The 27,154-nt window shown below is 39.4% G+C and overlaps 1 protein-coding gene across 9 annotated transcripts in view; it reads left to right on the forward strand.

The window, feature by feature from the left end:
• The window catches only part of JADE3 (jade family PHD finger 3), a 64,505-nt gene that overhangs the window by 12,675 nt on the left and 24,676 nt on the right, over positions 1–27,154 (forward strand). For 5 of the 9 annotated variants that reach the window (XM_086880664.1, XM_086880668.1, XM_086880662.1 and 2 more), the window contains exons 2-4: positions 5,129–5,181; positions 19,288–19,347; positions 20,480–20,562. In XM_086880664.1, the coding sequence (XP_086736790.1) occupies positions 19,299–19,347; positions 20,480–20,562 (132 nt within the window). In that variant the 5' untranslated portion in view covers positions 5,129–5,181; positions 19,288–19,298. The remainder of the gene's footprint in view (positions 1–5,128; positions 5,182–19,287; positions 19,348–20,479; positions 20,563–27,154) is intronic. The other 4 variants (XM_086880670.1, XM_086880671.1, XM_086880665.1 and 1 more) reach the window with 1 other exon arrangement.

Consider the following 27,154-nt stretch of genomic DNA (forward strand, 5'->3'; position numbering starts at 1 on the left):
ATATATGTTATTTACATTGTGTAACAATTATTTTCAAGTAATCAGTAGGATGTTTTGAGTGTTTTGCAGAATGGTTGGCACTACACACAAGCTAAATAACTGTTGTGTTGGGTCACCATCTGAGTGCCTGGGGCCCAGGACTTCAGAGCATTTCATAAAATCTCTTGATGTTACTTGTTAGTTGCCTTATGAAACCTATCCTTCTAGACATCCTGCTGCATTGTTTGTCTGAAAGTGGGGTAAGCCACTGTGGGAAATTGTTTTCCCAGCAAGTTTTAATTGGTTGCTGGGAATTACTAAATCACTGTCTGTTATTAAGAATAGGCTTGTTGCTGCCTAAAGGTGTCATGAAGTAGTTTTGTGACAGTGGAAAGAAGTGAAGGTGCTAGAGAGTTGCAGGCTTTACTAAATGCTTTCAGTGTCTCTGATCTACCTTAAGGTGAGAGTGCCTTTAGATTTTTACAACTGAATTGTGAATTTATACTGAATTACTTTGTTGGCTAAGCCAATATTGAAGAGAGATCAAAATCAAGAAGCTGAAGAGTACTCACTGTAGTCAGGACTGTTTAGAAGCTTGTGAAGAAGAGGAATAAACAACAAATCAGTTTATTACAAGCAAAAATCCAACACTGTTAGCTACAAAGACTTTGTAGGGATTTCACAAGACTTCTTAAAGCTTGCTGGCTTTTTTCTTTTCTACCTCTAATCACTGTAGGATAAATATTACCTGGAAATAGCTCTTCAGTTAAATATGATGGATATTGTTTTTGTATTTGGATACTTGTTCTGTTACGATTTTTTCAGAACTATAAGGGAAAGAGTACCATTGCCTTTCTGCTTCATACTGTATTTATAATTTCCAAAACTATTGGCTGTATTTCTTTTGCTGTCTTGGTAGTATTAAATTTTTGATCTTCCCTTTTGTAAGAGGTCTATGTGACGTTTACTGGTAGTCCATGGGGTGCTGTCTGTATGTGCTAGATATCTGAAACAGATAGTCTGTAAGAAAACCAGGAAATTATACCATTATTTTCTAATACCTTTCCCACCTAAGCAGTGTTTTATGCCTGGGATTATTTTTGAAGGAGAGGTTTAGCAGCACAAGATCAGCTTTCTAATTCAGTTTTGAAAGTATTTTCTGAGGTAGGAATCGCAGAGTAGATGATGCAAGTTATCAAGCAATCCATATTATCAGAAGCTAGGTAAGGAAGCATGGATTAGCTGAAATGCTCAGAGGAGTGTTTGTAGCTGCCGAGAAAACGGAGGGGATAATTATTAATTAGTTTCAAACAAGACAGGTGAATTAATATTTGCAATTAATGATGTGGGTGAAGGAATGAGGACTCTGTTCATTCAATACCTGAATCCAGGTGGGTGGAGCTGCATGTCTGCTTGAGAAGAAGCTTTGAACTCAGTTACTTTGACAGATTGGAGAAGGAGTTTGGAAGGCGGGGTTGGATGTGGCTGAGCAGGGCATGGAGGGGCAGCTCTGTGGCATAAAGGTCATGCCTGCATGCTGAGAGCAATGGGCCCCAGCAGCAATAACTGCTCACAGCCAGGACTTGAGACAACAGTCATGCTGTTGAAAAAGCAAGTGCACTGAAGTTTATGTGTAGGATTATTATCTGCAACTCATCTGACAGTAAAGGATATTTTTCTGTAAAAAGAGAGCAGCTTTTTCTGTGTAGGGAAGGATTCAGATGGGAGACTTGGCCAGGACATCACAACTTCATACTGGTTTCGTGTGCCAGCCCTGGAAAGGGTAGGGGACTGCAGCAATTAGAGGAATCAGAAATGTAGAAGACATATCCTGTAAGCAGAGGGTGAAAGAACTGGATTTTGTTTAGTCTGGAGGGAAGACAAGGACCTACTGACAAGAGAGTTAAGTTGGTGTTCAAACTGTGTCAATAAGAGATAGGATCATCAGGGTCCAGTGCTGGGAGAGACCTGGTAAAGCCTTGAGCAGCATGCAGAAAGGTGTTCTTAAAATGCTGGGACAAACTTGCTGGCAGTAAGGGTCACACAGTGTGGAAGGGGCTCCACTGGAGATGCTGAGGAGCCTCTGTTATGCAGAGTCTGAGTTCTCAGTCCTACCTGGCTGTCCTTTTTCGAGACCCTGGCAGATATTTTTTCTGCGACCATCTCTGTTTTTGCAAATGGCAGTGCAGTGTGTGGGCTGGTTGATGAGAAAAGCACAAAGCACTATTTTCAACCAGTCCAATTCTTGTTTTGGTGGCTTGGCTGTTGGTAAGCACTGTGGTAAAATACAGAGAGAGTGATAGTGTAACAGTAGTGATAACTACAAAAATAGATCTGTGTTCCAAGTGGCCTTCTGTTGTTATAAGTTGTATTTTAAGGAATAAATCTTGCTGAGGCTTTTTTCCCTGGTAATGCTTAGTTTTCAGGCAGTATTTATGAAAAGCTACTGTGCATTTCTAGGTTTGTTTTTTTGTGTCTACACTGTCTTTTAGTTCCTTTATTTTTTTTTCTGTTTCTTCATGCCACAGTTTCTGTTGCTGGCCCATTACTTTTTCAAAGGCACCTGGAGAGTAGGAGTTGGCAGTCTGTGTGGAGGGGAGGGTGAGCATTTTCTGTGCATTCTTTACCCTGCTCCTGAACTTGCTGTTCACGGGAAGGTTGGTATTCTCCCATTTTTTTTTATTTTTTTTTTTTTACTCTATTGGGAAAGAATTCCTCGATGATTAATTTGAGGTGATTTAATTTAGTGTTTCTCAATCAATATGTTAAGACAGCTTTTGAAGCTTTTAAAACAAGAAGGAGGTAAACAGAAAATAGTATTTGGTGTGGGCAACTGTATTTTTCATCCCAGTTTATATATTTGTTCATGGTTGTGGAATAAGTAAAGTTGGGACTGAAGATTATGACTGTATGCTGAAAGGATTACAGAAAGAAAAAAAAATTTAGTTGAACCTTCCAGTATTTCAGAGTTCATCTTGGCATTTGATTGAGCAAATAAATGTGTTTTTAATGAAGAGTTCAAAAATATATTAGTTTTGTGGTTCAGCTGGGAGGCAAAAGCTGTGGTTTTGTTCACACTTAAAAGTTGTAGGCTGTGTTGCATTTTAATGATGCCATTTGAGCTGCCACAACCAGGGCTTTGCTTGTGTTTCTATGGAAAACTTATATTAAATGGGTTCAATCGGGACATTAAAGAATTATCCCATAATGAAATATGTCATAAAAAAAATTCATTCAAAGTCATGTTTGGAAAAATTAGCCATTTATTAATCATTTACTTATTTTCTTCACTTGTCCTCCCTCCTCCAGTGCATTTTGTGGGCGAGGCTCTTGGCATTTCATAGCTGGAGACTAGAGACAGAGCAGCAGTGTGGGCTGTTAAATCGAGCGCCCCTGGCCACCCCCGCTCCCTGAGCGCCAGGTGTTTCTGCTGCCCCTGAGCCGGCTCCCTCTGGATGAGTCGGGAGGCTCCTGCACGGACCCTGTGGATTGCTTTGGGGCGTGTGTGTGGTGGCGGTGGCGGCAGAGTGTGTCTGCTTATCTCAAGTTAAAAACCCAACCCACATAGTGTGATTCATGTTTCAACAACCTTGGCTCTAGTACTGCTTTGATCTACAGATCTTCTTGTGTTGCTCAAAGTTAATTGCTTAATGTGGGGTAGCCAGAGAATGTCAGGAAGATGGGAAGAGGAACTTAGGAAGATTAAAAAAAACCCAAAAAACCCCAAACCGACCAAGCTCCTCTGCTGCCTCCTCCAAAGAAACAAAACACCAAACACACAAACACAAAAAAAACCCCAAAAAGTGAACCTTTAAATCAAAGAGAATTAGTAGAGTCAAAACTTCAAAATTTTGCATGGTCAGCATACAGGAGCTGTAATATATTATGTGTTCCCCTTCTCTTCCCCACCCCCTCCATAGATTGTAAGGAAATGTTTTCCTTTGATGCCACAGCCTAAGTTGAGCAACAATAGTTGTAATAAGTAATGGGATCTGTGCCACTCCTCAGTGGATGGGTGGTTGTATCTTTTTCTTGTACTCCAGATGGGTGGAGGAGTGCAGATGTTAGAGTATGGTGCTGACACTTCGGCCAGAAACTGCCTTATTTCAGTTAGAAAAACATTGTTATATCCCCTTAATAAATTCTTTTTGTTCTGGCAAGGTATGTAGTTATCGCTTCCTTGGTTTTTACTTGCATTTTTGCTCTCTAATGCTTTCTTCCACAGCTCCTAGCTGTCCTGTTTTTGTTAACTTTTTGCTCCGAGGCATGGGAGAAGCCTCACCAGGACAGCCCCTGGTCAGGCTGCTGACATCTCTGAGGAGTGCTGCAACTCATCTGTTGGGTGTGACGGCCTTAATGCCTTTGCCATGTGCATTACAATAGGGCACAAAACTTACATGTGCATGATCCTGCAGGAGGGGAATGTGGGCAGTTGGTGGAGGGGAAAATTCCTTCTATTCCCATATTGAATATTGCTCAAGGCTCAGGACTGGATTAAAAAGGGTGAGTAAGCAAAATCCCTGCCAGGGAAGCTAAATTATTTGGGATTGTCAAGGAGAGGTCTGGAGGAATGTCATGAGGAATTAAATCAGGAGCCACATGGAGCTTTCCCTCTATGCTTATTTTGTTTGCCCTCCTATGAATTTCTAAGCATGCATGGTTCATAGAAGACCCTCTTGAATGAAGAAAGCATTGGTGTATAAGGAGAAATCAACACCTTAAGCCAGCTGAATAAGCGTGCATCTATCTGAATGTGTTTGTTGAAGTGTTTTTATTCCCAAAACAGTATAGAGAAAATACTAATTAAAATTTCATTTGGTTGGTATTGGTAAAGTTGGTTCCCATTCATGTTAAGAGGATGGCAAAATCAACTTTGAGAATATTCTTATAAATTTCTTTTTAGCTGTAGTACTTACTGCATTTCTATCATAGTATGTGCACATGTAGCTGATATATTTCATTTTTCCACATATCAAATGAGAATTGTGGAATTTAAGGGTTTATATTCTGGGCATATCGTTTGCTTGGGAAAGTTGCAATAAAAATTTAATACAACCTTCACTTACTTGCCAAAAATTAAATTGTAGCTCAAACATTAAATGCCTGATGTCACTCCTACTACCTAAAAGCACTCCTTTCATTTTTTTAGGAGCTTGTGATGCCATCAGCTGAAGCGAAAACATCTACCTCATGACCTGGCATGTAAGTGAAGGAGGAAATGATACTTAAAAATAAATAAATAAATGTGTGTGTTGGTGTTTACAATGTGTAAATTGAATCTATATACCTTCAACTTTCAGATATCACCTTTTAAATGAAAGCTTTCTGAATTTTAAAGGAATATAAAGTCTTTTAAAGGGGAGGAAGTCATAAAAGAAGCTGTTAACAGTAACATTTCAGCCTGCAGGACTCCTTAATAATCTCAGTTAAAATCCAGCTTATGTATCCCATAACGCTTGAAATGCTGATAGGCATAGATGGAATAATTTTATCTTACCTCAATATTTACACACTGCTTCTACTCCTTTTTATTCTGTGCTTCTTTTCTGGATATAGATTTTGATAGTTGTGATGAATGCATACTATACGTGGTGATACCCTTCCTAAAATTAAATACTGTGCTTATGCAGAAGATTTAGATTCTTGATATACTCAAGATACTTCATAGTGAACTTTCTGCAGTTTTGTGACACTTCTATTTTATTCCCTTAAGTAAGCAAAAAATATTTCAGTCCTCTGCAGAGGCATTTTTAGATTTTTTTTTCCTGCCCACTCTGCTTTTCTTTTATGTGGGTTAGAGGATTAAAGTGCAGTCAGTGCTTTGAGGGGCCAATGTCAGCGGTGAGCTGAATGTTCCTAATTGGTGCCAACACCTGTCCCTCATTATGAAGCCTTGTTCAAGCTGTCCGGTGAACCGAGGTAACCGGTCTCCCTTGCATGTCTCTAATGTGATTATAAAGCCCTCTCCTCATGCAAGTTTTATTACTTATTCAACTTTTGGACTGATGTGGAAAGTGAAGCTAAGCTGAGCCATTTGGCTGGCTACCAAGCATCATAAGGAGCGGCAAAGAGAAGGGATTCACTCATCTCAATTTCAAGAATTTTAGTTCAGAGCTTGCTTCTGTTTTGACTGTTTAAATTTTAAAAAAGGGGGGGAGGGGAGGACTGTTTTTGGGTTTTTTTCTTCTCGTTTTTAACGTCAAATACTCTGAATTTAGAGACCAGATCTACAGACTCCAGCTGAGCTGTGAACATCTGAGTGCAGCTGCTATTGTGCATAACCCATTGATTTTCTGCAAATAGAGCTTTGGCCTTGACTACTCTTGCACCATCGCTTTGTCTTCCAGGGGTCAGGGCTTAGCAATTCTTTTCTACACAAAACCAGCATCAGCCTCTCCTCCCACCTGATTCTGTACTGTTAACAGGGCTACGATGCATTGTGCTTTGCCATTGCAGCTGGAAAAGATGACCTCAGACAGATTTCACCAAGGAAATGAATGGCTCAGATGAGATGGATCACTATCATGTTTGGGCTTTACAAGCAAAAGTTTAAGCATGGTTACATTTTTCTAAGTAGTTTAAGTAGGTTTTTGAGCTTTTAGCTTGCAGAATTCAAAAGTGCAGCAATACAGTGCTGGCTGGAGGTTTTGGGTTATTTCCTTATGAGGGAGGAGAGAGACAGAATAACTTAAGATGTGTATCTTGGAAAGGCTTGAGATAATAAACCTGTAAGAATCACATGAGAACACTGTTAGTTATCCATATTAGGAAAGTAAAGTAAAGAAAATGTAAGTGTAGTGGATTCTTAAACTTGAGACATGGAAGTCTAGTTATTAAAGGGATTGAATCTCTGCAGAATAGAAGAGAACCCAAAAGAAAATCTCAGGTGGGCAGGGCCCTAAGATGGATGTAGGCTGTATTTGTACAGCTGATTATTTGATTTCTCCTTAAAAAAGGAAAACTAAAAATCAACAACTGAAGTACACTGGGAATGCTTTAATCTTTTACTTAATAATTTTGACCAGAATAGTTCAGTGAACAGCACTTAACAAACTTCAAGGGAAATAGTATGTCAAGTGTCAGAATCTCTGCTAGTTGTGCTTATCATAACCAAAATCTTTATCTGATAGACATAGTTATTTCAGTGTTTATCACAGCCCTACGGATACTCATCTATCTGTAGTCCACAGAGGTCAGGTTAGGAAGTGGTGAATTAAAAAACAGTGAAATCCATAGTACAGAGGGGAATTAATGGGTTATGAGTATGTGTGGTTTCAGATGATTTACCCAATCCAATTAGGCCAGTTACTGCCTCTGATAATGGTCAGCCATGGACACCTAGGGAAAGAAAGCATTATAAAGTTCTGTCGACTCTGTTGTAAAATTTTGAATTTGAGCTTTCCAGCAGATTGACATGACATTGTGTTTAATAATCCTTGTTCTCCATTTTACCTAATTTTCTTCAATCTGTTTGCTTTTCAGCCTCTGCAATATGCCATAGCATGGAGTTTCTCAAAGTCATTTTGTACTAATGACTTTTTTTCTTCACTTAATTACTTTCCCTTGAAGTTTTTTCTGTAACTTTGTTTTCCTTGTCTCCTGGGCCATGAGAATCTATGAATAGTCTCTTCATTCTGTTGCTTCTCTTTGCCACTTAAAACAGATCTCCCCTGTTCTGCATCCTCCTTTCACAGTCTCAGTCTGTTTCATCTCTTACACTAAAGCCATGGCAAACTTTCCTTATGGCTGTAGTTGGGGGTTCACATTCTGCAAATACTTCTCCAATGCTGTCGAGGGAGCTAGAAGATACTGCCTTGCACTTAGCATGAATGAGTGTTCCACTAATGTGGCTCATCCATAAAGCTTTCTCTGTGTCACTGAGTGGGTGTAGCAAATGAAACCAGACAGACTTGTGTTGGTGCTTGTAGCTGCTGCTCTTGGGCCTTCCCAGAAGGATATCTCTCTTGCATCAATGTGCTGTTCTCCTCCTACAGTAGCTGGCTACAGGCAATTTGGGAATGTCCAAATATGGTATTTTTAAAGACATTCAGTTAATGTGTGTGTTTTCATCTTCTTCAGACCTAGAAGTGTCTCACAGGTGCTATGGTGTGGCTGTGTATGTATTAACTGGAAACCTTAGCCAATGTTGGAGTAGGCCAGCAGCTCTCTGCCTTACTGGCAGAGATGTCTGAGGGAGCAGCTGCACATGCCTGATTTGTGATCTGCTCCCAGATCACAGTTTCTGTGTGAACAGCCAGTCACTTTTGGTGTTGGGGAGCTGGGGAAGTGGATAGCTGGAGTCTGGGGTTGCTTTATTCTGCCCCAGTCCAAGTGCAGGCTTGATTGTGCCTTCTCTCCTTTGCAGAGCCCCTGGTAACTGGTACAGCTGCAGTCTGCCCCATGTTGTGCAGCTGGGTGAGGTAAGAGCCTGCAGAGAAGGCAGCTTCTTTACAGGCCTGACCCCTGACCAGGTGGAGTTGCATGTACAAAACGTATCAGCTGCAGGTTTTGCATTGCATCATGGAGTCTTAAGAGTGATGCTGCTATAAAGGTGGTTTTGTTTGCTTTTTTCAGTTTCATAGTTGTACTTTCAGTTGGGACGTCTTTTCTCTTTCTCAGCAGAGATGTTAGTACTGCTCTTGACAGCATGGGATTCAATTGCAGCAGCTGCAGCATCTTGTAGCTCTTACCATCTAAATAAACATGTGGTGAAACACCTTCCTACTTCCATGGCTTGTAGGCATTTCCATTCTTGCCAGTACAGGAGTGCAGAGTGGACAAGAGATCTGCTTTGGAGGCAGACTCATTACTTCACCCCTTGGCAGCTTTGGAAGGTCAGCTGTGATAGTTCCTTACCCTCAGGGGATGGAGAGTGCTCTCCTCTACTTTCAGAGTCAAGCTGTTCGAGTCCCTGTGTTCTTTGTGATCCACCCTGTGGGTTGGCACCTTTTGTCCTGTGCCATAAAAGCCACCTGCATCAGCTCAGCTTCAGCACAGCTTGAAAAGGACATGTTTCCTGCTAGGAACAGTAGAATAGTGATGGCCTAGTCTTACTCGTTTAAATCTTGTTTATTTCTGCAGGACAGAAGAGGAGGAATTTAGAGGACTGTTAATGGTCAGTCCTAATCAGTGTGTCCCCTCATTAAAAAATATGAAAGTACTTCGGCTTCAGCATGGCCATTTGACGAGAAATTGAACCTTATGTAGTTTTCAGGATGCATCCCTTGACTGCTTTCCCAAACAAGATGTGACATTTTTGAAACCTTGGGCGAATAGAATCATCTTTTCCTCTTTTCAGGGTAGCATCAGCCCCAGTGGACTGGCACTTTATTTATTTATTTATTTATTCATCACTGCAGCTCATGTTATGACAGGGAAAAATGCTTTATTTTTACCTTTACTTTGCACATAAAAATGGACAAGCATCAGTTGACCGTAGTATCTCTTTCATAATGTTTTTTCCCCACCTCATCTTGGTGATACGGAGAAACCTGGAATGGTGTTTATTTTTTTAAATCTATTTTAAATCTCTTTGACTAAAAGACCTTCTGTGTCCTTTGATGTTTTGTATATTACAGATTGTAGTATGTAACATTAATTTAATTGACTGGATATTAAAATTAATTTTAAATCATTAGTTATTAAGACAGATTTTTTTGTCTGTTCAAAACATTTTTAAACTAAAAAGTATTTTAAGAAACGTTATCGTAAATGTTTTCTCATGCTGTGATGTTTTGACATGGAGAACCAAAATAATAAGGCAATTGCATATATACATGTTATGTGAAATGCTAGAAAATGTAGTAGAATGTTAGTATTCAACCAGTGATTTGAAAAATTCCAAATACTATTTAGAGTTTTGGCTGTGACAGTACATTCCTTTTAATTGTTCCTGTCCAATGATCCCCTCCGTGCATTCTTTTTACTTGAGGAAAACTTTAGCATCCAGATTGTTTATTTCAACTTGTAAATGACAGCCATTTCTTGTCAGATAAGGAAAGAAATTATCAACCTAATGTTTCCTGCAGGAAAATATTTGTGTTCTTACTTTCTTTGAGTAGGGTATAAAGATGCATATTGATATTTTCTGCCTTTTACAGTCCTTCAGGTTTTATTGGTGATGCAAAATTTTGCAGTGAAGTGGTTAGCCTCTTCACAGCATTGTAAGTAAAAAAAAAAAAAACTGAGTCAAAACAGATAAAATATTTAATGCAGGCTGATGTTGTTGGATTATTTTATTTGAAATTTGAAAAGAACAAAGCAAGAAAAGTGAAACCTACTTTAATATGTTTATTAGAAAGTACAAAAAAATTGAATTATTTTTTAAGCAGGTGTTTTGTAGGATATAAGAACTTTTGCCTGGGCTATTAATAGGAGAGTTTTTCATAATCCCAAATAGCACATACAATTCTAGATCCTTCCTTCTTTGATAATATTTTCTGCTTGTGATCCTAGTTCCTGCACCTGTATTTTCTCGTGAAAGCATGTATTAGTACAGCTGAAGAACAGAAAAAGATAGAAGTGGGCAAATGTTGGCAGCGTCAGGCAGATGGGGCAAAGTGGGGCTCCACTTGAGCTAGTCTAATACTGGTTATTGCTTAATTTTCAATTAAGTAGTCACACTTCTGTGGGTTTGTTTTTGGCCCCATCTCCCCTCTCCCTGCAGTTTCATCACTGTGCAATAGCAGAACAATACTTAGTGTATAACAGGGATTTTTCGGATTTTTCTTCTGTTTGTTTCCACATGTGCATCAGCAGGAAGGGCAGTGAGTGGCAAGGTCACCGAATATGCGCTTGGGAGACCTGGATGCAGCTGCCTGCTGATGCCGGAGGCTCCAGCATGATGTATGACTGCTCTGTGCTGCAGCTCTGAAATGTCAGGGCTTTCAGTGCTTGCTTAATATGAGCTTATCATTAGGGTAGATATGGTGAGGACTGAAAAACACTTAGAGCCAAGGTAATGTGAATCATACCAGTTCTTAAAATAGAAAGCCCAGCTAAGCGCTCAGAGGTTTTTGTGCTCAGTCATATTGGTGAAGTGTGTGCTGCTCCTGTTTCTTGCCAGTGCTTGGCATGCCTGTGCCTGCAGTTTCCTTGCAGATACAGGGCACGTTGCTGTCTTTGGGTGTTGAGCCCCCTTGGCAGCTAGCCCCTTGTTTGCCTGGCTTAGCATAGGGTGTGATGACCTGTTCCGGTCCATTTTTAGTTGCTGTGCATCCACATCAGTCTTTTTTCAAAACAGACACTGTCCTTAGCTTTGTTTAGTAAATGGGCTTAGTGGGGTTTTCTTTTCTTCTTTTGTCTCTTGGTTCTTGAATGTCTTAGTGTTCAGTCAAGTATGAGTTTTCTTCTGAGAAAGCCCTGTAAAACAGACAGAACACGATCAATAACTGTGCCTCCCCAGCTGAGGGCTCTTCCAAGCGGATGAGCTTCCTGAGCATCAGTAACTGGGGTAGGTGCTTTTCCATGGCACTTGGTGCAGGTGCAGTTAGAGGGCCGTGTGTGAGCTGGCCCCTGCCTCCTGGGAATTTCCTTCAGGGATCAATTAGCTGCTGTGTTGTTTCCAGCAGCCTGACAAGAGACAGTTTATGTGATGCTGAGCAGAGGAAGTGAGAACTGTAGTGGCATCCCTCTTGACAATATCTTGCTGGCCACCTCAGCTTGTGGTGATGCTTGTGTATTCAATATCATTGTGACTTTCCCATTGGGAACTTGTTCCTCATTTCATCATGCTGGGGACTTCCTTGCTCCCCCAGGGAGGGGCCTACAGCAACAGGATGGATCTGGCTGGGGTGGGCAGGCACCTGCTGGTCGTGACTCCCTTTCCTGAGGGATGTACCCTCATTTTAGGCTTTTCCCTTGTCTGGGAGTGATGCCAGGAGGAGGGTGAGAGGAGCTGGGAGGTGGGTGTGAGGAGTGTTCACTGGGCTGCAGCCAGGCAGACACACTTCAGGCGTGTAAGCATGGTGATGCCAGGCAGCACCAGACTGGTTGTGGTTCTAGGGAAGGAAGTGATTTGTTTCTTTATTTTATTTTAAAAGCAGACTTGCATTCAAATGCAATATGGTGTTTTGAAGGAAATAATTTTGTGTGTCTCTGCTGCTGTTTTGGGAAAATGATAGTCCTGTTAATGAACAGCTGGTATAAAACCAGTGTTGTCTTCAGGAGTAGAAAATTGATAATGAGGACTGAAGCAGAGAGTAGCTCAGAACCAGTGGTGTATGTGCTTGAATTAATGACAATCTGATGTTTATTTTTATTTTAATTGACTCTACTGAGGTCAGTATCGTCTTCAGGACGCTAATGCTAAAACTGTGTGTTTAATGAGCAGAAATATTTCCATGTCAGCCTGGCCCACCTGGATGTTCTGTGTACAGGCCAACATGAGTAGCTTGCCTCAAAGATGAAAATAAGGGTGCTCAGTCGCTGCTGCATGTCAGGAAAGCACTGGGAAGACATTGCAGTTTAATTTCTTTGTAGCCTCTTGAAGAGTTTCTGCTGAGGTAACGGTGGCATTGCACATGTTGCTGGTGATTTGCTCTTCTGAGGATTTCTGGTTTTTAACAAGCTGCTAGGTGTCAGGCAATTTCAAAGGCCTCTGGTGTAAATCTGCTCCCCTGCCCTTGCAGTGGGTCAATGCATGGATATGGTACCAGAAATTACTTCTGTTTTCAAGGCAGGAAATGTACTTGGGGTGTGCTGTATTTTATTGTGACGTCAAAGCACGTTATTAATATTTAGTTGCATCAATTACCCTCTTTTTATACTTGAAAGGCAGAGTGATGGTCATTAAGTACTTTGCACTAGACTGGATGATGGATCATCACGGTAGAAAGGGCACATGAAATGATGTCAGGGTTCCCTTTTGGCCCATAAGCCACAATGTGAATGTGTGTGTGTGTGATTATATTTGGGGTTTCTTCATCCTAGTTTTATGATCTATCCAATGACTTCAGTCCAGAATTTAGCAATTTCAGGGGATAAGTCGTGTTGAAATATGATAATTTGGACTTCTTTTTTTCTTCTCATTTTTAAACCTACAATACCTTTGAGGCAGCTGCCAAATTGCTTTATATAAAGAGGTAACATACAAGAAAGACAGTTTGAGACTGTCTTGTTACTACTTCATATAGACCCATGTTACTCGCCAGGTTCCTGTAATGTGCACTTCCTTGCTTGCTACAGTTATTTATTGCCTGACAACAAAGGAATTGGCGGCTGCTGGTACTGCTGCTTCTAAAAACTGGTGCATTCCTCCTTTGTTGAATTACAGATTATTATGTTAATCAAGGCTTAGTGTAAAATAGTAGCAAGAAAAATTATATCTTGTGGTGGGCCCAGAATAATCTTCACAAAATAATTTGTTGTTTTATTTTGAGAGTTAGGGGAGACTAAGATAGATGTGGTCACTCTATTAGGGTCTTCTTGAGTAGACTAGGAGTGTACTACAAATTTTTAAGAGTTTTCTGGTTAGAGTGAAATAAAAAAGCAATCACAGGATTGTTAAGGCTGTGACTTTGTTTGCTGAACATTCCCTTCTGTGAATTGTTTAACCTTTCAAACCTTTTCAGTGTAGCAAATATTGCTACACCAGGTTTTTAAGTGAGTATTTTTTCCGTTTTATATAGCCTTTTTGTGAGATTAGATAGGATATTAAAAAATAATAATAATAAACCCAAACACGAGTGATTTCTCTTCCTCTAGTTATTTGAAAGGTTGTATTAACTCTATTCATATTTTGTAATTTCCCTGGCAGTTGACTATGAAATCTGACCTATTTAAATGGTTTTACTGTACTACATTTCCTGGAGACCTTTCAAGATAATTTGCATCCTAATCTAAATTTAACAGTTACATAAACCACATTTTGGAGACTTGGAAATTGCTACCTACTGCCTCTGCCTTTTTTTTTTTTTTTTTTAAAGCAGGCCATATTGTAAAAATATAAGTACAGAATTTTAATCTGAAATTTGCATGTAGTCTGTCATTTGGTTTTCATACATAGATGCTGTTCTTCTTTTTAATAAAGTAAAGTAGGTTACTTTTTGTCCCACTTGAAAATTTCCATAGTGTTGTGGCCAATTCCATTTTTGTCATGCTATTTTAAGATGTGAAGAAGTAAAATCTCACAGGTCTGAGATATATTTGCTTAACAGTTTCTTGAATTTTCTGGTTCTGTGTTTCCCATCTCTGTAGGTCCTAACAGGTACTGAGTAGTGTATGGATGTGTTTAACCTTTGTCTGCAACAAACTGAAGCCAGGAAGCGCTGCTATTCCTTGGAGATACTGTTTTACTCAGAAATCTTGGCTGGCTTTAAGGATTCATTTTGTGCGCTTGTCACTGATGTCTTGCCTAATATACTGCACAAATTCAGACTCTGTGATATCTCATCCTTGTGTCTGCTGTTACTGATGAACTATCCAGAGGAATGCATTAGAAAAAAGAGGCTAAATGTAATAGTTTATTTGGTAAATTTAGTTGTTTACTCTGATGCAAATTGAAAATGAAAAAAAAAATTTGTTTTTCTTGTTTCTGTGGGTATTTGAAATGGGTTTTTGTTTTGGATAAGGCTCTGAAATTTTGTTACCTGTCAGCTACTTACATGAGCTGCTTGAGTGATTTTTTTGAGTAATCCATGGTAACTAGCTTTTCAAAAGTGGGAAGTGCCTTAAGTCAGTGCAACACTGATTTTCCTCAGGTCCAGGAGAGAATGGTGGTAGAGGCAAGTAGCTGCTTTTTGTTCGCTTTAGCAATGTGTGTGTTATTACACACACAATTGTACACATGCAATATGTGTCTTAGTAATATATGCATTGTTTGTGAATTAGCGAAAAGGAGCAAACATAACGTAGAAATCATTAATTTCACAACGTATCTCTTAGATTTTTGGAAATACAAGTGTTACTGTCCTAAGATTCTTGCACGTGCTGGCTGAGGTATTGATTTTTCTTAGCTTGGGATCCATGTTTTAATTTCAGCCCGGTGAGTGCAGGGTGGCTTTTTCCTGGCTTTCCTTGGAAGTGCAGTGATGTGTTGGATACAAGCATGGGTTCTGTCTCCAGGGCAAAATTCCCAATATGTACAGCAGCCTTCTGGAAGCCAGGGAAAGCTGGCAATGTAATGTTGCTGTCTGTGGCTGAGGTTTTCCTAGGGTTGTTTTCTGCTTAAACACACAAAAAGGTTCAGGGCATCTTGACCTGCATTCAGTTGTTAAGGTGACAGCAAGCAGTGAGGCTGGTTTTTCTTTTTTAAAGTTGCAGTTCATGACTTAAACTGCTTCAAGCAGATTTGGCATAAAAGTGCAGCCATGGCTTGGCAAGGCAGATGTGCAACAGGTGCAGAATATGGTTCAAGTTTAGGAATAACTCTGGTAATCCATATTAAAAATTATGCCAGCAAATATTTCATTGCAGTAATTGCTTGGAGAGTTTAACATCTTTTTCCTTGTGACATGATGATTTCTTACTGCTGCTTCTGTTTTTCAGTTTTCAGTTGGAAAATCCCTGAAGGGTGGGCATCTTTAGGATTTGTATATGTTGTCATACAAGTGATTAATAAGATGTTAGTCCCTCTGTGGATAAAAAAAAAGAAAAAAAATGGGTAAAAACACACTAAGTATATTATGTTTGTATTTTTAATGATAATTTTTGAAGTAATCTGTGCTTGCCTACAATGCCTGTACTCTTCAAGTCCATAGCCAAAGCACCCCTACTTACTTTCTAAGGTAGTGAGAATTGTGGTCTAGTGCCTGAGAACCAAGGATTTTCTCCAGGCATTGGGGGGTGGGGGGGTAGGGAGGTGGAGCCACATTTCTTTCGCTCTGCTATAACGTTTCAGTGTTGAGTTGCTTTACACTCCCTTAGCTAGTACATTGGAGCTGCTAGAAAGTGTAAATGTTAGAATTTAAGTCTATTCAGTCAAGAAGTTCAGCATGCCCATTTGCAAGATGCCTGACAAACAGAAGGATGCCAGTCTGCTTTGGGGATTTTGGACTGAAGGTGAGAAAGGTTATCAGTTTTCATGGGGGGTGCAGGGAGAAGGGGGTATCCCCTGTTTTTCTGAATTGAGGAGCTGCTGATTCTTCTCCGTTTTTCACAGGCAGGTGAAGTGAGGTAGGAGCTTTCCCACTGAATGAATGTTACTTTGGGATCCCTCTCTAGTGTCTAGGGAATGGAAGCATCATTATCAGGGAGCCTTTCTGATGAGACTTCATGCTTCGCGGTGGAAGTGAGGTGGAAGTTGTATGGCAGTCCCAGTGTACACAAGGGTACAGGAAAGGAGTTCTCTGTTAAAAAGAAAAGTGAAGTCCAGTGTAGAGGTGGTCTCTGCTGAATGGTGCTGAGGCTCTGGGTCCTCCTGCATTGTGTGGAGACATAGGGTGAACCTGTAGGCTGTTAACACTTAAATAACCTGACTTACCAAACACAGCACACCTGTAACTTATTGTAACTCTGTGGATTTTTATACACTGTTGATGTGGTTAATATTGCTGAAAAAATCAGGCAGGAATATGGTACTATTATTATTTAGGGATTTTTGCCCTCGGTGACTACTTGTTCTCTTTTTGTCTGCTATCATGGAGGTGTAAATCTCTTGCTTGAGCTGCTACAAAACGAGATCTCAAATAACAGCTTGTTACTTTCGTTTAGTGTGTGTGTTTGTTTTTCTACTCTCATGGAGTTGTTGGCAGAGGTGTGCTTTCTGGGCTAAAGTTTTTGTTACACTTGCCATTTTTATATAGGCTGACTTTGAAGTATAGGCATCTCTGCTCTTGTTTCTCAGTTGCCCAGGCAGAACTCCAGGCTTCCTGGGTGTTCTGTCCTGTAGTTGTCTCTCTCAACCTCATGTTTGATCCTACTCCAATTGAATGCTCATGTTATGCTCTGCAGAAAGCTGTCCTTAGGACAGAGTGAAAAAGTTTTATTGCTGCATGTTTATATGCAACAATATATATAGTGTGTATATATATATATATATATATACTCTAAGAGATGGGGATCACCTGCTGTTAGCTTTCAGTGCCTTTTAACAATTGCTCAAAATTTCATCTGAACATAAAACCCAAGTAGCAAGCATTTCTATTTCTTGCTAAGAAATAGAAATACTTGCTAAGAAAATGAAGTGGGGAATACAGCTCACCTTGACCCTTCTTCTTGTTGTCTTCCAAGGTCTTATAACATACCTGATGGTCTTCTTTTAAGCTAGGTTGTTTGGAGATGAAGCCTTCCAGCAGATAAGTTGTCATGGGCAGAGCCTGCATTTTTTAGGAGGATTTGCATACTCCAAGGGGCTGGGTTTGGCCTGGAGTGCAAGCTCTCAAACAGGCAGTACAACTTTATTTGCTCTTGATTAAAATCCATGCCTTTCAATTTTGCATATTGGCAATATGAAAGTAGTCTTCTAGACCTGCCTGCAGTACCCTGCAGCAAACTTCAAGCCTGGTCCCCCCCAAAACATCTAAAAAGGCAAGTCCTTCTCACCCAAGTGCCTTCTACATGTCAAATAGCTTTTGTCCAAGAGCTTCATGGACGTTTCTTCCTCTGTACAAGCTACCTTATATTTCTCACTGGAAGGAAAGTCCTGTAGTGTTTCAGGTATTTAATTTTTGATATCACTCTTTTCTTGGACACTGGCCTGCACATATAGCATGGCTGCCTTGTCTCCCCTATGTTGTCTGAGCTGTGAGAAGGTGACTTAATGGGAAATTATTTGTTATTTAATGGAATTTTTTATGTTGCTTAAGTGGGATGCAAATGACCTTTGTCCTGTGTCTTTCTGTCTTCCCCCAGGTTAAATACCTAACTCAGAAGTTCTGTATCTGCTTTCTTGAAAACTGGAAGCATCGCTTCCTTTGTCTGCTTTCAGGAGTGTGGACAGTATCTTTTTTTTTAACAGGTTGAAGGGATTGATTTAAACTTTGAGTGATCACTGCATTTAGATTCAGTAAACTCACTCTCTTAAATACAAAGACTGCTGAAATTTTCCACTAAATTAAACACTTGTGCTGCAAACAATTCAATTTCAATCTCTTCAAAGCATTTGGGCAGGCTTCTCTTATCTGTTGATCTTGTTTATCCCGTGGTATTTGGATAATCTCGAGACCCATTGTACAGTAACTAATGTGGAGTGCTTATCAAATGGGATATTCAGCCGTGTTGCTTTTTTTAATGGCATGTGGTTATGTTTAAGCAATGAAGCTGCTTGCATTTCAGGTATAGCCAAGCTGGCACTTAGAGTACTGCAGACATTTCAGGTTCAGCTATCTGTAACCTGCTTGGGCCTATCTTCTGCTTAAAAACAAGCAAAAAAATAGAGTTCTTGTATATTCCTGCAGAATTAGTTTTTACTTGTTTTCTCTATTGATTTTCTCATTCAATCCATTTCAAACATAGGGTTTATTTACCACTATCAATTGTGAACTGTTATTGAGCCTTAACTAACAAACATAACATTGAATATTATAGAGTGGCAGGACTAATAAGAATGTATATGGATTTTTCTTGGCACTTGTTTAGAGTATATAGCTAATAACCGTTTTGATTTTTCGTTTATTAAGGAGAGGCGAAGAAAGTTCTTCTACTCCTCTCTCTGTAGCATTACATGTTCAAAAATCAATTTTGAAAAGCTCAATACCTTTTTTTTAATGCAGCTGGTGCAGTGCCACTGAAGCATTTCTCAGTGGTACTCTTGATCCCTTCTCAAACTTCGGAAAACCACATTGCTTATGAAATAAATGGCGATCAGATGACTTCAATTGCATCAGTACTGCTTTCTATGATTGTTGCTATTTAAAATCTTCCTTTTGCTTTGCATGGATGCCTTAAGTTTGCTTTCTACTTTTTTAAATTTGTTTCTTTGTTGAGGTTTTTTTAAGGTGTGTTATATTTCTAAATCCTTGCCTTACTGTGCATCCACCTTATTTCCTGGCCTCCACCCGTCTCTCAGCTAGCTACTGCCACCATGGCAACTCTTCCTCCAGCTGAACAGATGGGACATTGAGTCGAGCAGTGCACCGCTCATGCCCTGCCGGGAATCAGCTGGCGGGTTGCACTTCTTTCTGCAAAATTAAAAGCAAGCTCTGCCCAGCAGAGGCATGCTGGTTTTGAGGGTGCTCAGTTTCACAAATAGTACTGTGATCTAATAGTTGCTTACAGAAATAAAACATAGTGACTTAACTGGGATTATTTCAATGCCTGAGACCTCTTCAGAGGAGCTTTGCCTTTAGTGTGAGGAACTTGGTGTCAGCCAGCAGCTGGTGATTTTCTGGTAGAACGGTTGCCATCAACTTTTTTTTTTTCTCTCTTTAGGATGCGTCAGGATGAAACGCCACAGGCATCTAAGCACCAGTGACAGTTCAGACAATGAGAGTAAGTAATACCTGCTAGTTTTTATTTGGTCTATCACCCCCTTGTGGTTTCCTTCTGTGGTTTGAGGGCAAACCGTTTCACCTCTTCAAATTTAAAAAAAACATATTTCTTGATTGATTTCTTTTTGCATTTGTGGTCTTTGGTGTTCTGAATCATGTTACAGGAGGAAAATAAGGCAAAGGATCTTATAAGGGGAGTTTTGAGTACACTTAGAATTTCAAGAGAAACTTGTATATCTTTCTTATTCATAGTTGGCAAGAAGAAATTTGTACTTCAAGAGAAATTTTACTGCCCAGGGTTCTATTCTGTGATTATTATATTAAAAAGAATCCTATTGTATCATGGTATGCAGAGCTTCAACATTAAAACAGTGGGGGTGGCAAGTTACTTGAACATTAATGTGTTAGAATTATAATCAGTATACTGATTGTTCCATTATCTCATACTGATTCTTGATCTAATCCACTTTGGTCTGTTCAACAATTTAGTAAAGTTACATTTTAAGTCTTCGTTGGCAGACATCCACCTAAATATCTTCCCGTTTTATCTGCAAGAAACCCAAAACAGAACAACCCTGTGTGGCAGGGTCTTGTTTTTTCTTTTAAACCTGTGCCTATCTAATAGCTCTATAGATAACAATGATTCATTGTGATATTCGCTGCAAGTCATTGATGTATCCTCTGATGAAATAACATTTTGCCAGAAACATCCAAGATATCACAATATGGGTTTTTTGTATCTATGGTTAGCACATTTTAGTGTCATTGCTTTGTTCTTTGGGTTGTTTTTTTTTTTTTGAGCATTTTCAAACTCTGTTTTACTCTTTCTTGACTTTGTTAGAAGGGAACTAAATGAAGGAAAGCAGTCTGTCTGCTTGTTTCTGTTTACTCATGCTTGTATTGGGCAGAGCAGAATGTACCCATAAACTTGGTGTGCTGTGGTTTTATAAAGAATGAGTGGAACAGGAGGAGCTGAAATTAAGCCTACAGACTGCCAAACAGGTTTTTTTTGCCCACATCTTGTCAAAAATTATAATTCAAGAGATTGGAGTGCCTTGTGTTTTACTGGAAAAATCAAATGAATTGAACTGAGCTATAATGATCCTTTTTTATTTCTTCTTCTTTTTTAACAGGTCCTTCCACTTCCTTTTCTTCTTGTTCTAAATACAGGAGCAAGTCAAAAACACCAGCAAATGAACAAAAGAAGCCTGCTGAGGTAAGAACTGGGTTGTTCACTGCTAGATTTCTTTCATACAGTTTTCATGCTTCTAAGCCTTGAAGAAGTGAGCTATGAATCTATGCTGGTGAGTCTTTTTGTCACCTGACAAGTTCTCTGTGAACCCACATTTTCCTCACCGTGTGAGTATTACAGGAACTCTGGTGTTTGATGGACCAAAATGACTTATGGCATTTGCAGATAGTAACATGCAGTTCCTTCTTTCCCTGGAATTTTAATATCATTTTGAAGTGGGCAAAAGCTGGTATGGTTTTAGGACTTGAGAGCATAGCGCAGAGAAGTTGTTCATATGTGTGTGTTTAGGAAGGATACTGTCTTTTTGCTTCAGGATGAAACAGTGGGACTTAAGTGGGTAGGATATGTATATGCAGTGGTTGCACTGCTACTTTGTTATTCTTGGCTTTTTACTATCAATGTAGCTTTTTTTGTAGCTCCACCTGTTAGAACCTCAACACTTATCACCACTGTCACTGGACCTGTACTGACCCATTTAATAAATTGATATTTATGCACAATCCAGTGCCCAAAGCTGTCCTGTCAGTCATTCCATTGGTAGCCCCTCTTCGTGGAAGATTTGTTGGCTGCCTTCTCCAGATTTTATGCTTGCTTTCTTAAGGGCTGAAGTCAGATACTGACTGCAAATTGGAGAAATATTTCTTGTAGCTAATTCCCCTTACTTATTATCACATTGCCTCGGAATGAGTCCTTCAGAGTTTTAGTATGACTGCTGAAAAAAGACTGACAGACCCCACTTAATTTCTACAGAATTTGAAGTTATGTCCCAGAAGTTGTTTACTATATCAGCAGCTTTTTACCTGAGTGGTTACTGCTGTGCAAAGCCATGTGAAATATGTAGATTGTGCTACTATACCTTAAGCTATTCAGCAAGCGTGCCTCATACTTCTTTTCTAAATGCTGCTAACTGGGTGGGGTGTAGTAAGAACAGGGTAAATGATACTGAATGTGTCATTTCTTTAGAAGATTAATTCTTACTGCAAGTCAATTCAAGAAAACTCACTTATTTCTAAAAGAAAATGCAAAAAAAAAGTTCTAAAAAATAAAATTGGCTAGAACTAGCTATGTAGTGTATTATTTGCAGCCACCAAGAAGGTTAAGAAAAACCCACTAAGCTTTTTGCCTTTAAGATGTTGTTATGAGGATTATGGTTCTGTAAGAATTTAAATCTGAAAACAGTTTGTGGCTACGGAGGTCTTGTAAGTTTTGCTTATGTGTGCCTAGGCAGTAGCTTTGTTACCAGTTAAGCTGTGCAAATGGGAGCTGAAGCACATATACTGCCAGGCTTGTTGATGTTTCAGATACATCTCAGTGCTAGTCCCTTACCAAACCCTTCTTTCTGCCCAGCCATTCAGTTTTCTTCTTGCATCTCTTCATCTTAGAGATTGCCCTATTACAGCCTTCTTTAGGTTTGCTCCATTCTTTCTCTATGTGCATATGTATATTAAAACAATAATTATGAAGATGTGGTCCATCTATGTAGCATACAAGTGATCTGTTTACATAACTTCTGGAAGTTAAAATGAGCAGTGTTTTCAGTTCCTCCTTTTGAGATAATTTTTGCTGCCTTTTACCAGTTCCGAGGCAAAATCTTGATTCCTTTAATGCTTGAAGATATGAAACTTTGAGAAACAAAATCTGGACTATGCACTTGAAATTTAACACGACTATTTCATACTGTAATCCTTTGAGTAATGCTGGAATCTCTTTGTCATATTTGATTTAGGATTCTCCTTCTAGGGGGGAAAAAAGAAGAAGAAAAAAAAAAGTAAATCCCAAACTGCAGAATATATCCTCTTTGGAAAGAATGTCCTGAGTACAGTATTTAAAAGATCCCTGAAAAAAACTAAATTCTCCTGTAAAGGGAATGGAAGGTGACAGTAGTACTATATCTCTTGAACACAAGACTTCTTGTTAAAAGTTTCTGCTTTTGTTCCACTAAAAGCAAGCGTTCCCACCACCCCCTTGAAAAGCATATGCTGGGAAGTGTATTATATTAAATGCTTTTGTCAGCAGAGCATTGAAATTGATTATTTATGCATCAAGTGGTGACAGGGGTGCAAAGCAAATACTGAAAAGGGACCCCACTGCACACTTCCAAAAATCATGTAATCTCACAATCTTTTTGTACTAATAGTTGTCTAATATCTATTAGATAGAAATTTAGGTTTTCAGGCTGACAGCATCTCTTTAGCAAGGCCTTTCTGTAACAAGTTGTCATTGCTCTCCTTTCATTCACCTCTGCTTGCCAGGCAGCAGGCTGTTTCTTGAGTTAGTGATGCAGAAAATCTAGAAGGTCAAAGCTATAAATAGCTGTTAGGGAATATTTTTGTTCATGGTCTTCATGCATTAATTTTTATTTCATGCCAGTAAGCCTTGGTTTTTCAAATAAATTGCATGTGAATACATACACTTTCTTCTGCTTCCTCTACCATCACCAGCCCAACCTGAGTACCTGAGTTCTCTCCAAATAAAAGCTTGGGTTTGGTACTCAAACAAGCAAGTAGTGAATGCAAGTGCCAGTTCAGGACTTACCTAAGTATGTCAGTGTCTTCTGAAGTTGCCTGTAAAAAGTGATGAGTGGCTGCATCTGCGGACTGCTCTGCCTTGAATTGCCTCCTAGGTAGGTGCTTTACAATCCAGGTGGGTTTGGGGTCATCTGGTGTTACTGCCAGGTCAGGAGGTGTCGTGTTACAGTGCAAATGTCAAAGCCCATTTCCAGAGCCTGTATCAATCTAGAAGGGATGATACGGGATTGGACCTGGTTTCAACCTACTCCAGTCTTCTTGGAGAAGAAGGTGAGAACAAGGGAAGCTTGTAATGAGGCTTTTTCAGACTATGGTGCTTCGGTAGATAATGTCAAAAAGCAAGAAAGACTGTGTCGCTTTCTTGCAGCTTCCCTTCTGGATTACAATCATCACAAACTACTGAAATGGTGACTTAAAAATTCTGTTACCCAATTAGCTTTAGCATTTTACTGTGAATAAATTAGCTGTGTTGAGGTTAGAGACACACCAATAATACAAAGTAATAGCTGGTTTGGAGACTTTTATGATGATGTTGGCCTCATACCATTTATGGTGTTAAACATGAACAGGAGGGACTCACAGCCCTCTGCAATAGGCTGTGTGGAGCAGCAGGGTAGGAGGCATTTGGATGTCTGGCTCGTGGGAAACCTTGGCAGTTTCCTGTCTCCATGAAAGCTGTGGCAGAAAATGATGGCAAAGTAGTGGGAATCATTTTTGCAGGGAAAACTTATTAGCTGGACTGCCCTGAATGACTGACCATGTCTTTTCCCTTATGCTTGTGGGATCACAAAAAAGAGATCTTTATGAGACTCAAATTTATGTCTATCTTTTTTTCAATCCCGTCTCCCTCTTGAAATTGCAAAGAAGTTAAGATAGCACTGTGCTTTTTTTTTTTTTTTGCCTTACCATATAACATGACAATATTTTACCTCTCTTTGCAAGTAAGTTTTTGAATCTCACGGCAAGAGTAGTTTTTAATCCCTCATTGCTGATTGTGACAGCTGTATTCTCATGTGAAATGCAGCTTGTCTTCCAAAAGTAAATGGTCTGCATTCAGTACTTTGGGTACGTGAAACTCTTTTCAGTGGCATTTTAGTGACACATAAATCATTGGTCTTGATCCTGAGAAGCACCCTGTAGGACTAGACTCTTGGCAGCAAATGGACTCTGCAGTTTGAAAGCACTTGATTTTGCTCTGTGAATGAATGGACAACGTGGTTAAATTAGATTGCTTTGCATGTACCATGTGTAATAAGAGACTGCCACTTTTATGTGCATGCTTACCTTAGAAAATCCTGAATTATCTGGGATAAGGTGTACAGGCCTCTCAAGACCTCTGGCAAACATGCGTTACCCATGAGCTACTTTTTAGCCTGCTTAGGTTAGGTTAGTTGATTGAAAAAAAAATATGTAAGGTTGGAGGTGCAAACTCATCAGTTACTTCTATGATTTTTTTTTTTTCCCTTTGAGTTACGGTCTCGGGCTATTTGAACTCTTTAGGAAGAGGTGACCCAAATGCAGAAAGTTGTAGAAGAGCTTGCTTGTGAAAAGGCTGAGCTATTTTACCTTTGAAGTGAACGAGCAGGCATAACAGTAAAGTATGAATGGGTTGGAAACAGCAGAGCTAGAGTGCTTCAGTTCTGTCTGTCCTTGTAATGGAAGAACTGGAGAGAAAAGGCAGCTGTGAGCATTGAAAAATGGGGCCAAAAGTTAGAAAATCTGTAGCAATTAAAAGGATATCCTTTTCATGCAATTAGGCTGGGGAGCTCATCTGCTACAGGATGTTGTTGAGCCTGAGAATTAAACAAGATTAAAAAAGGAATTGGACAGATGATAGCAAGTACAGATTTTTTAAAATATCTGTATAAATTAATACCACATTAAAAATTGATTGTTAGGATTAACCCCAAAATCCAAAGCTTATGTCTGATTAGCAGCCAGAAGGAAACTTGACATGTTCTTGCACATTCTTCTGGCTCATGAGATACTGTCAGAGACATGATGTTAGGTAGCATTGATTTAGTATCCAATTTCCTGTCTTTTCCTATACTTGCTTGTAAAAGGAGGCTAGGAAGATTCATGGCTACTTAGATGAAAAGTACAGTATTTAATTTGCTTGAGTCCTGGATAATTCATTAAAATAGTTTTAGGGAGTAGGGGGTTTTAACATTAGGATTTACTGCCTTGCTTGTCAAATTGTGTAGATATTTGAGAACTACAGATTTAATTCTACACATATTCCTGTCTATCACAGCATTTTTAACATTTTAAGTTTCTCAGTCCAGTTGGTATATGTGCCTGGAACTGTAGTTTCATTTCCATTTGAAATTTATATTGCCTTTTATTTGCTTTACTGCCAAAAATCCCTAAACCAACCAAAGCAAACCTGCCTTAAGTTCCTGTACTTCTCTATAAGGTAAATTTCTTTGTTCAGAAACTTCACGCCCAGGCTGCAATGTATTAACAAAAAATTTTCTACCTTTCCAGATTAAGCTCACCAAATTCTGTTCTTGGAACTTCATCCCCTGTAAATGGGCAGTTTTTTGCACATACTATCAAATATCTATACAAAAATAAGCTATGCTCAGATACTATGTGGCTATGTGACACTTGTAATAGGTTGTATTAGAATTTAAATTTTGTTTTATTATTTATGAGGTGATTTTAGGTGTAAACCTGCTGTGTTGTGAGTGTTTGCTGAGGGCCTGTACTTGAGAATAGTAGAGTACGCCTTAGTGCTTGGGGGTGCTTATGGAATGAAAGTTACTACATCCTTTCAAAGGAGAATAAAGAAAGATGATTTGACCCTCAACATGATGGAAAAACTCTTGTGCAATTTACATTTCACATAAATTCAAGTGTTTGACAGTGGAATTCCAAACTTGGCCTCTGAGGTGGGTTGAGAGGGACACTAAAAATCTAGGAAAATGCTAGCTGTTATGTGGTTAGAGAGGATGCTGGCCCTCATTCCATGCTGTTTGCTGTGAAAGATTTAATATACTTTTGCAGGGAAGACAGGACATAGTAGTTTCCTCTGGCTTCTCAAAAAATCATAGGTCTGTGTTTCTGAGCAGTGGGTCTTCTGACTCCCTAAGTGATGGGTGTGAACTGAAAAGCCTGTTGCTGAGTTCTGCTGGGTGCAGGGGAAGCCTCCTGACTGAAGCAATTATGTGCAATCCAGCATATAGTGGGTTTTGATTGCAACAAGAGCAGTTAACCCATAATTTATTTAAGCCTTGGAGGTGTGGTTCCCAGTCATGGTCTAGATGCCTGTGACAAGTGATACCTGTGTTGGGAGTTTGCAAGCAGTTGATCAAAGTACCTGAAAGCATGGAGAGTGTCACAAGAAGTGTTGGCTTTCACTTCATTTTTAAGAGATGACACAATCCATTTATTTTTCCTCACACGTGCATTTGGGCAAGACATGGTGAATGAGCAGTGGCATCAGTCAGCTTCAGTAGTAGCTTGCAGAGGGGTATTGGAAAAGCTATTTCACTCATTTTTTTCTTTATGTGGTTTGAAGTTTGCCGTGGTCATGAACAGAAGGTGCCTGACATGATGCCTGTGCAGATCTGATTTTGAATTATTCATCGAAGATGGGATTTGTAGAAGGCCATTTTTTTGTCAAGACCATTCTCTGTTTTCAGTGCTAGTAAAATTACTGTAGTTCTCTATGGCATTACTTGTATTCTTCCTGATATCTTTAATGGATAGGGATACTTTATGCAAAATGGTATTCTTTGTTTCAGAGCCTGATTTATTTAGAGTAAGCACAGCAGGGTCCAGTGAGGAAGATTATATACTGCATTTCCATAGAGTGCTTCCAGAAGGAGTTTGGGTTCAAATCATAGATGGCTTTCAGTGAAGCATTTTCAAATAAAGTCTAAGAAGTTAATTATCCTCGGACATACTCTTCTAACATAATTTCCAAATAGGACTCAGAAGTCTGAAAAACAAATATAATACACGAACTGTATCTTTGATATGATTGTTGCTTGGTTTATTAGTGCTTTCAGGGAGCAGAGCAT

Source organism: Cyanistes caeruleus, chromosome 3 (genome assembly GCF_971803275.1).
Source record: "Cyanistes caeruleus chromosome 3, bCyaCae1.hap1.1, whole genome shotgun sequence".
In the NCBI taxonomy this organism is placed as follows: Eukaryota; Metazoa; Chordata; class Aves; order Passeriformes; family Paridae; genus Cyanistes; species Cyanistes caeruleus.